The following is a 10964-nucleotide window of genomic DNA, read 5'->3' as shown; positions in this document are numbered from 1 at the left end:
ATTTGTACGTTATAATATAATACTTTTAATGATATCTTTTGTAATACTCAAAAAAAAATTGTATTGCCAAGGAGGACTCCATGCATATTGAGAGATTTCGGTAATATAGCGAGCGATGCGCACATAAAGCTTGTTGCGACGCTAACTGTAAATAAATAATGACCTAATTGTACCTTACGTCTTTGCTATTTCTGTTCCTGAATGATCGCTATTTGCTGATCTGATTTTGAATGTCAAGCAGTGTCCCACAGTACCTTGTAACGACCGTGTAGTATTACATCAATATTCAGAGGAGAAACTTGTTGAGAGTAGTGCCTACTTTCGAAGATTTCTACAGGGCACTCCCTTTCTCTATTATCGCAAATATCCCATTTCAAAGTGACTTTTTTTTGTAAAGGAAAATGTGATAATACCGTTTTTTGTTATTAAATAATATCATACTGTAAGGAAAGACCGTAATATGTATTACGCTAAAATGCCGCACTACGATGAGAGTTTTATACACGATGATAATCAAAATCAGAAGAGGAACAAACGAAGCTACCATGTTTATAAGACCGGAATAAATCCTTTGGGGTTTCTGGAATCCGGTGACGTAATACATGCTATAGAAGAAAGAGGAACTTCGGTCATTAAGCGAAATATAATGAACATAAAGCACCGTGGTAATAGATATAAACCAGAGCCGTCAGCGTCGCAAACAGGGATTGTGACTAAATGCAAAAAGCCAGACATACTAGCAACACATTACCCGGGTATTAGTACTTTCGATCCTCGAAAATATGATTTGCGTAATAATAACATTCCGTCCCTGACGCCATGTAAAAGTTTCGATAATTTGACACTGAAAAAGGGTAAGAAGGAGTTGATTAAAGATAAAATTAGAAACGGTACAAGTCTTCAGAATTTAGTGCATGACGAGTGTTTGAAATATTTCGTTTCTCCATCTGATGATTGCAAGACGACTCGTAAGTGCGACGTTAGGAATTCTTACTCGGTAGTAGAAGCTCGTCGACGACCTGTGCAACGTCGTTTCTCGCGGAACACTGCGGCTCCTGGTGTTGGTGTTTATCGGAAAATTTGCGGAGATGGCCTCACTAATAAACTTTTGTATGGTACGAATATTTATATAATACTTTTCCCGTTTCTTTTTTTAGTATAAGTATTTTATATAATTGTGCTGTTATTTATTGACGGTGTCCTTCGTTCGCTACATTGCTCGTGTTTAATGTCATCGTATATTGAAAAGTTTATTGAAACACGTTTTTAGCGTTCCGTATTTAATGGGTGTCACCGGAACGCTACTTCGATCCTCTGCTGTTGTGAACCGTAATAGTTACACATAAAATTTATTCAGAATATTTAACGGGAATATTAGTTTATGAATCTAGTCATGTCAGTAGTAGAAGACTATCAGCTGATGTAGATGATGTTGATTACTGTGGGTTTTACTTAAAGATAAATAATGAGTGCGGTATATACCTAAAACCACTTGACGTATACATAAATATATAAATGTCTGCAGCTCTGACAACTTAGAAGAAAACAAAGCTTAAATTTGAAAGCTTAATAAATTTAGCTTTTTCGTTTCCTTCAGGTATCATTTAGCAATTTTTTCTTAGGAAAAGATATGTATCTTAACGTACGTACAATAGGAACCTTTTAGGTACGATTTCGACTCGAACTTGGTCGGTTTTTTTACTTTATTTTTGCCGATATTGAGATGCATTAAAGAATCAACAAAATAAACTTACATGATATGGAAGAATTATCGTAAAAATAACCTGTTTAAGTTAATAGTATTTTCGAGATATTTTTACAAATGCATAACATGTTTATTACGTTTTTAAGATCTGACTACAAATATGCAAACAAACTCTATTTTAGTTGTATGAGAAAGTTTATACTACTACTTTTTATAGATAAGGTACACCTTCATAATTATACTAAGTCTTTTTATTCTTGTAGGCCAATAACCTCCCTTAAATATTGCTGTTACAGACAACCTTATTATTTAACGACACATAAAATTATAATTTCTAAAGCTGTATGGATACCGCTTACCGTTTCAGCCTGTAATATCTCACTGCTGGCCTTTGTCCCTAAGTAGGAGAAGGATCAGAGCTTAATCCACTACACTGCTCCAATGTGGGTTAATGGATATATTCCCTACTATAAGTAACAGGTGTACATGATAACCGGGACCAACGGCATAATGTGCTCTCCGAGGCACAGTGGGGAGGGTCACAAAGAATGCACAAACACCCAGACCACGGTAAACATCTGTATGGCCAATACAAAATAATATTTGTCATTTAAGGGGATCGAACACCCAACCGCAAACTTAACAGCCAAAACCAGTGCTGTGACCGTTGCGCCAACGCGTCGTCTGAATAGATTAATGAAATTTATTTATACAATACTAGTGGTCGCCTAGTGATCGAAATTCATTCATAATTGAACCACAAACAATTTTTTTTTTTAAATAATGTATTAAGTTTTTAAAATCAATACAAAAAACACACACAAACTACCATGTATTTGACACACACGCGTCAATCTGAGAATAAATAATGAGAATAGATTATAGACTATAGATTAATATTGTCTTTATTTAATGTCAAACATAATAGCTAATAACTAAGATATTCATGTCCACACTTATAATTTAAATTAATTATGGTCGAATTTCTTGTCTATGTGGCTACGGCATTAAAGGATATAGCCACCCCCTCCCGTGGATGTCGTATGATGCGACTGAACTTAAAAACCATGGAACTGGAAAAGCCTACCGATGGCGGGATAACCATTCAACTGCTGGCTTTGAAATACACAGGCCGAAGACGGGCAGCAGCGTGTTAGGTGCGACAAAGCCAGCCTCGCGGTCACCAACCCGCCTGCCCCGCGTGGTGACTATGGGCAAACATACATGAGTTCGCGCCATTCTGGCGCGAACTTGTGTGGGCCTATGTCCAGTAGTGGACTGCGACAGGCTGAAGTGATGAGCATTATATTTTTTTTACAATAACATACTGAACCCATATAATATGACTAAACAAACAAAAGTGAGAATATAAAGCTGATTTTGACGTAAATGCAACATTTAAATACAAACGTAGACTTTTTTTTCCTAACGGCCTTAACATTACAAAAACAATAGATACAAATACACAATTCTCTGTTCCCGCGTATCTTACGTTCTATTAAACAATATTAAGTACTCGTTGTATGCAACTCTACGATAAAACGACTGGAGTAAAAACCGAAAGCATTTCACGTTCTCTTCCGTTTCGCTTAAGGAAGTGAGAAATAGACATTTAGATTTATTTTAGTTGTTGTTGTTTTGCAAAACAGCCCGTTTTCCGCAACTCGACGTCTTAGTGCGCCTTTTTTGCGTGATTGGCTGGGGGCACTATTCGTGCCAGCCTAGCTCTTTGAGGAAGCCTAGCAGACCCTTCGCGTTGCCGACGACTTCCTGGAGCGACCTCGGTGTCCTGAGGTGTAGTGCCCTGGATTTATTTTAGTACTTTATTTATACTACGACTACGGCAAAGCCGAAAGGAGGGTTATAATTTTAGCAGTCCGTATGTTTATATGTTTATTTGTTCCCTCATATTTCCAAAACTACCGGTCATTTTTAGACAAATTAGTTATCATTAGAATCGTATTAATTGTCCGCTGGTTATAAGCTATATTGTGTCCCATGATATTGAATTTGGCGGCCCTCTAGGATATAAGTGACATACTAAGTTTTTTCGTAGTCTGGTTTTGATTTTTAACTTTTTTCTTGTATTTAGTCGTTTTTATTTCGTTCAAATATACTTCACACGTGTTTTTGACTTGTCAAGTGCTGTGTTCCAGCTGTTTAAAACTGGATACAAACTCCGTAGCTATTTTTTATTACTTAAAAATTGTATAAAAAAGTTGTTTGAAAATGTGTCAATTTCTAGTGTCCTATTTTTTTTACATGGATATATACCTATATTTATATTGCAATGTAATTAAAATTACAATATAAAGCTATATGTATTTCTTAATATAACAACTCTATAAAAGTAGGATACGAAAAAAAAACTGTCTTATTTCTGTGTTTAAGCAGCAATAATCAATATTAGTTTTTAACGACGCGTTGGCGAAGCGGTCATAGCACTGGCTGTTACTCTGGCGGTCGCGGGTTCGATTCCCGCCCACGACAGACATTTTTATCGACCATATAGATATTAGTCGTGATCTAGGCGTTGTGTGTGTGGATTGTTTCCGGACCCCCAACACAGGAGAAAATCGTACTGGGGGATCCGTTGAGTGTGAAGCGTTTATTATTATTATTAAGAATTATTAGAATGTTAATATGTAAATAAATAATATAATAATAAAATGAAAGTTATTTTGCTAATATAATTTATTGCGCCGTATTGTAAAACAAAAAAAAAATAACAGTAAATGTCTTGAAAAGAAAGTAAGCTCACCTTTAATAAAGGTGTATTGTCAATATTTTAACCGGAACTTATTACTAAAACTGGTATTTAAGTACATAGTCTTAAAAATTTGGCCAGAAAATTGTCGGTTGATATGTTAAAAAATCTAATTGTTTTGTTTGCTTGCATTTGCGCAGCAAATAATAAAAATGATGTGAGTATTTTTCAGTAAGTTTTGTATACTGCTTGGAGTTCTCAGCCTTATTTAATGTTTATATTATGTATGGCGGCTGACGCACTCGAGCCCAGGAAGCGGGCATGACCCGGCGTCCGTCCGGCGCGGGACGGCGCGGTGTCCTCCTCGGTTGCGTAGCCTGTCTCAGTCATCACGCGGCGCGGCTAGGGCGCGTCTTCGTCTTCGCGTATATTTTTAACTCGATCATCATTGATAATACTGTGTTTACTTATCCATCACGTCTATCCTACACGTCTCCTCACAAACTGAGATTTTTCGATGTTAATATAGAGGTGTGAGTGATATTATAAGTTGTTAAAAATACATTAGTGATTACCGTGATCGTGTAATATTCAAAGGTAAAGTAGATGTTTCATTTAAAATGTATTTGAACCAATAAGGAAAATTCAATTGTGGTTAAAACCAATAAATACGTTTGGGCTAGTGTTGTTTGTACAATATAAACATTTTACGGAAATAACTATTTAACAGCCTTGAATTTTAAAAATCTTTTATCACATTTTGGTTTATCTGTTCTCGAGTGATTAGTATTTCAAGGACTAGGAGAGGTAAACCAAAAGAAACTTAGGAATACCTTATCTACAATAAGACGATTTTAATAAATATAAGATTTACGTAAAAAGAAAAATTACGGTAGAGCACTACGGAAAGTCACTGCCCTTTAAATATTTATTTTAAGTTCTTTGTTTTTGGGATTCGTTCTTTTATAACATACATATTTGTATAAATTTTCCTTTAAAATATCTCAACGTGATAACAACACGGGAGGAACATTACAATAGACTTGGTATCACAGTTAATATTTAGTTGTGGGCTTATTTGTGCGCTGTTATTACGTCAACGATCCGTAGTGCCATAAATGGAGAGTAATTGTTTCTAAGGTCATTGCGCCTAATAAGGACCGGGTTATTGAAAATCTTTATAAAACAATTTTGAAAAGTAAGTTTATTAATAAGACATTATAATTAAATAAACTATTTCTATTAGAAAACCAGTGGCCAGTTTATGCCAAAAAAGTCATTATTGGGCACTAGGTCTCTAAATAAGGTCCATAATTAAATTGCAAGATTTTAGACGTTTTGTGTCAGAAAAATCTTGATCTTTTGCAAATGCATCATAAAAGCAATGGCGTTAAATTACTATGAGTTCGTGGTTTTAGTATAATATAAGGGAAATTCATACTAGTTAAAGGATCGTGGTCCTTATAAAGTCTTAGGAAACGTATGCAAGTAATAAAAAAATAAAAAATAAGATATTCATAAAAATATTTATCCTTATATATATATATATATTTGTTCAGTAGTCAACATAAAAGTAATTAAAATAAACTTATATAAATAAAATAAGAGAATTTTTCACCTAATAATAGTTAATTCAACAAATAACTAAAAGTCCAGTCCTCCGGTTACTAATCCATGATGATAATTAACTTATGTCATTACATATAAGCATTATAGTCAAACATTTGACTCTAATGATTATCAATAAATATATAGCTATTTATATAAAAGCCAACAGATCATACCAATTTTAAATCATCGTACCCCCATAAGTCCCGGCCCCTGTTTAGAGGTAGTAAAATGGATCTTATTAGGCAATTAGACATATCCCCAAATATCCTCAAAAATGAAATAAAAGCAATAATATTGGTCTGTCATTGGCCTTAGTCCGTCTATTGCAGACGATTTAGATAGTGTCAGAACGACACTGTCGCTTAGGTCACTCATCAGGAAAACGCAGGGTTGCCTGAGCTCTGCGCCACCCTCTCGACCTCACTGGCTAGGCCCACAGGAACGACGAGTAGATACTTGTGGAGCAGGTTCGGCTGCAGGAGTCTTTCGCATTTTAGAGCTATGCCACGAATGCTTGACTGAGTTCCCATTCCGGGTTTAAAATGAAGTTTTCCTTCTCCAGGACCCTGTTGATTTTGGGTCAGGTTTATCCTTCGGTCGCCTTTTATGACCCCTACGGGAAGAAAGGGGGTGGTGCTATTCTACTCGGCCGACACCACATGGCATAATAATAATATTGGTAACCTTACCCTATCAGTCCACGTTCTGATAGTATTTTATCATTACTATTGCGGAATTATAACATCAATCGGATTTTATTACTAAACGATCTAAAATTGTATTGTTTTTGTATCGGTGTATTTTATAATTTAACTAGCTGACCTGGCGAACTTCTTATCACCTTATTTTTTTCTGAAATATAATAATAACATAATATATCAAAATAAAATATAGCCTATCTTTTAAGTTGGATCAAACTGCACACGGTGTGCAAATTTGACGAAAATCGGTTAAGTAGTTTAGGAGTCCATTGGGGACAAACATTGTGACACGAGATTTATATATATTAAGATAATTTTAAGTAAGTTAATGTTTATATAAGGTATATTAAAAAAAAAAAACACCTAGGTGTTAGAGTTAGAAATTATTTATAAAATTATTTCACTAACATATTTTTTTCGCTGATCTACTCTTTCTCTCGGTATTTAATATTTTTCATTACGTTCAAAAGTAGAGCAAAGTTGGTGATAAGCTGTTATTACTCGTATGTATATGACAGTTTTATTATAATTAAAGTTTTAATTTTTTTATACATAACTCTTTTATATAAGCAGTTTCGACATTTAAAATTACTCTTAATACTTAAAACGTTCAGTATTTTCACATATGTTTTCATATGAAACAATCGTCTATAAGATGTTTACAGTTCGTCCTTGACCTATACTATTTATTTCGCTATAAATTGTTTTTTATGACGGTGACTTTTGAATCTTTGTATTTTAAAACGCCTTTGCGAACAATTCAAGTAACCTAAATTTCCTAAACAATAAACATAACTGTTATTTCATCTTCTTTTTGTAGTGATCATAATATGTATGCGTAATACGAGTTGTCGTATTCGGTCTGGATATTCTTTAGCGTTCGTTGCCTGCCTTGATTGTTTGGCCTCGACGTTGATTAGTTGATTTGTTCATGTTGATTTATGCGTCATATATTATTACTAAAAAATCATAGGTATAAGGAATTTATCACTAAATGTAAACTATAGAAAGACCATGAAGAGGATATTATGCAAAAATAATGCATCTATTGATATAATTATGAATACCTTATATGGGTTTTTTTCTTTATTTTTATGGAAACCTGATTGTTGCATTTATTTTTATATTTATCTTGCTATTGGAGGGATCTTTCATTGGACATTATCGTTGACTCTCAACCATCGGGATTGCGGGATGCGTAATGTGTGACAAAACCTTTTTCCCGCCAAGATCTGGGGGCACGGTAGTGCCCCCGCCAAGACGAACCAAAAAAAAAAAAAAAAAAAAAACGAAAAGCACTACCTATCTTTTCTCGAAGTGCTTCGTCGTTTTTTTGAACCCTCATAACTTGGGTTTGGATTATACTAGATAAACAAAATTCTGGGGATATGATGTCAATAGTAAACTTATTAAACATATAAAGTTTCAATTGCATAGCTCTTATACTTTAGATTTTATTGATATCTAAAAAACCCCGATTTCGCCACTCACTGATGATCATCAAAATTCTTAGAGTACTTCCTGAAGTCCCAGAAAGCTGAAATTCGGTATGTAAGCTAGTATTAGTACACAAACAACAAAAAAATTCTAAAACCTGGAACTTTCACCCCCCAACCCCTTAAACTAGGGGATGGAAGTTTGTATGAGACTTCCGCAAATTTTGATGCTAGAGGTCTGAAAATTGATATAGGGACTCCTTGTTATTAATAATAATAATAAAATACATAAAAAATAAAAATTGGTTATTAGTTTATGTCGAAAATTTACATTTTGTAATTTTGGTATTTAAGTTTTGGCGGAGAGCACCGTTTGCATATCAGTTCAACATAAAATCAAAAACAGCGTGCTTAAACCGAATATGGTGAAGATTGGATGATATTTATGGTATAAAATGTGTCGGAGGTAAAATGCAACTATAATATTGTCATAAGCAACTTACAAAAAGAAGTGAAATCCCACCAAAAACATTTTCATGTAAAATGTTGCCAAGACGAGATCATATGGCTCGCACTGTCAAAAAGTTATCAGATCTCATGTAGAGCCAAGCTTCTAACTCTACACGCCCTAACTCTACAAACCCTAACCTCACAAACTCTATACCTTAGTCAAAATATGTGGCTTGGCCGTTTCGTTACTACCGGCTGCCGATGTTGTAGATGACGACTTTCCTGTCTCATTCATATAAATATATTTTCTCTTTTTATTTTTATTTGTATTATATGTATATCAATTATTCTTCTTCTTTTTATTTTTTCTTTAATAGAACTATTGTATGACAGAAAAGTAAAAAACAGTGAAAAACATTTTCACCTTACGCCCACGTGACGGTAGCGAAACGGCCAAGCCACATATTTTGACTAAGGTGTAGAGTTTGTGAGGTTAGGGCTTGTAGAGTTAAGGCGTGTAGAGTTAGAAGCTTGGCTCTACATGAGATCTGATAACTTTTTGACAGTGCGAGCCATATGATCTCGTCTTGGCAACATTTTACATGAAAATGTTTTTGGTGGGATATTAATATTCTGATAACGAATGAACTTTTTTGACACGTGTGATATTCTCATAATTATATTGATTATGTTGTGCACAAAATATGTCCTATTCCGTTACCTTTGAAGTAAAAATTCTTTACGGACACTTGACTTGGGGTGTAAGCTGATGAATGCGTGACGAGAGCGTTATGGAGCTAAAGAAGTTTTACTTCAGTCGTGTGGTTTTATCACACTCATTCTTTATTTTTTTTGTTTATTCATTCATTTGGTATAAAATGTATAACAGCTTCCAAACCTAGTTTGTTATGTTTGCTATATTAGTTATAATGACATAAATCTTCGTGATTTTTTGCGCATGTAGTTGTTGTAAAAATTTGTCAAAAGTAATGATAAAATCTACTTCAATAGGAAACTTAATAATTTTTCGATTAATACTTATTATAATGAATTCCTGTGGCGGGAAAACACGAAAACCCAGACCACGATATCTGCGTGACTTTTACAAATATTTGTCATGCATGGGGATCGAAATCGCGACCGCTAGAGCAAAAGGCCATTTTTTCATCTCATATGTTTTTGGTGTATTAAACATTTTACTAACTAAACTTACTTATTTATAAATAATTGATTATTTTAAGTTAAGTTAAAGTGTTGTTGCACGTAACATAAATAAAAGGTAATTCGAATAGATTATTATTTTTTTTTCGAAGTAAAAAATATTTAAAACAAATCAATGATGGAATTTGGCCGTCGACCTAACCTTGTAACAATGAAATGTTGTTATTAAACAAATTTTAATGTTTGTTAACACATAATCACATCACGAAAGAATTTAAATAGACGATGTGTAACCCCGAACTAGCAACGCAATTAACATTGAAGAATTTACTCCACGAGCCTACGCTACCAGTATATAGAGTTCAATTCAATTTTAAAACATATTAAAATTGTTAGTCCTTATTTATTGATAAAGCACGATCTTTGCTCATACGAAATTGCTTACGGGGCATAATTATAATGCCCTACGATTTCGTCATTTGTAAGACTTAAAAAAATTCATTGTTTGTTGATTTGTGTTCCAACCTTTTTTCAGATTAAGCATACCATACCTTAAAATACATTATATTTTCTTATCATATTTATTGAATGATACACTAATAGCGATACATCTCTTACATGGAGAAAGAGGCCTATGTCCAGCAGTGGGATGTTACAGGCTTGTGGGATATACAGGCAGACATATTGATCTCGGACAAAAAAGGACAATATCTCGCGAGCTTAACGAGATTTTAGTTACATTTTTTTCTTTCTTTCATATCTTTCTAAGATACGCAAGGGTATTTCATTGCAAGAAGAACTTCAGGAAACATTGACTGCTGCGTTCAAAGAACATAGAGACAGAAAACTAACTACGAGTTCTCTGTAGGCATTAATAAAAAAAGAATGAAATTTTTACAGTCCGTCAATAACTGTCTGAGATCTGTGGTTCCAACTAGCGTTGAATCCGAAAGGGCCTTCTTAGCGGCTGGTTACCAACAAAATACGCTATAATATAAGCCGTTTAGCAGACGATTCCTTGACATTTTGTGCTTCTTAAGAAGCTACTTTCAAAATAATTCGTAATAATGGCTTGTGATTTGAACTGAACAAATCATTAATTTGATTAGTATATTTTGGTACTTAATCTGTAATTTCTAATAGTCTGACTAATTGGTATATTTTGTTAATTAATCTACAATATCTCAGTTTAA

General features: G+C 34.0%; 1 protein-coding gene across 1 annotated transcript in view; it reads left to right on the top strand.

Moving 5' to 3' along the window:
* Window positions 1–245: 245 nt before the first annotated feature.
* Window positions 246–10964, top strand: part of LOC123661665 (guanine nucleotide-releasing factor 2) — a gene marked incomplete at its 3' end in the record, with an annotated part of 32341 nt that continues 21622 nt past the window's right edge. The window contains exon 1 of the mRNA XM_045596618.1: window positions 246–1115. Within this exon, the coding sequence (XP_045452574.1) occupies window positions 461–1115 (655 nt within the window). The remainder of the gene's footprint in view (window positions 1116–10964) is intronic.

This window comes from Melitaea cinxia, chromosome 2 (assembly GCF_905220565.1).
Source record: "Melitaea cinxia chromosome 2, ilMelCinx1.1, whole genome shotgun sequence".
Lineage (NCBI taxonomy): Eukaryota > Metazoa > Arthropoda > Insecta > Lepidoptera > Nymphalidae > Melitaea > Melitaea cinxia.
The sequence above is the reverse complement of the archived record's forward strand: the minus strand, read 5'-3'. Positions and strand labels throughout refer to the sequence as shown.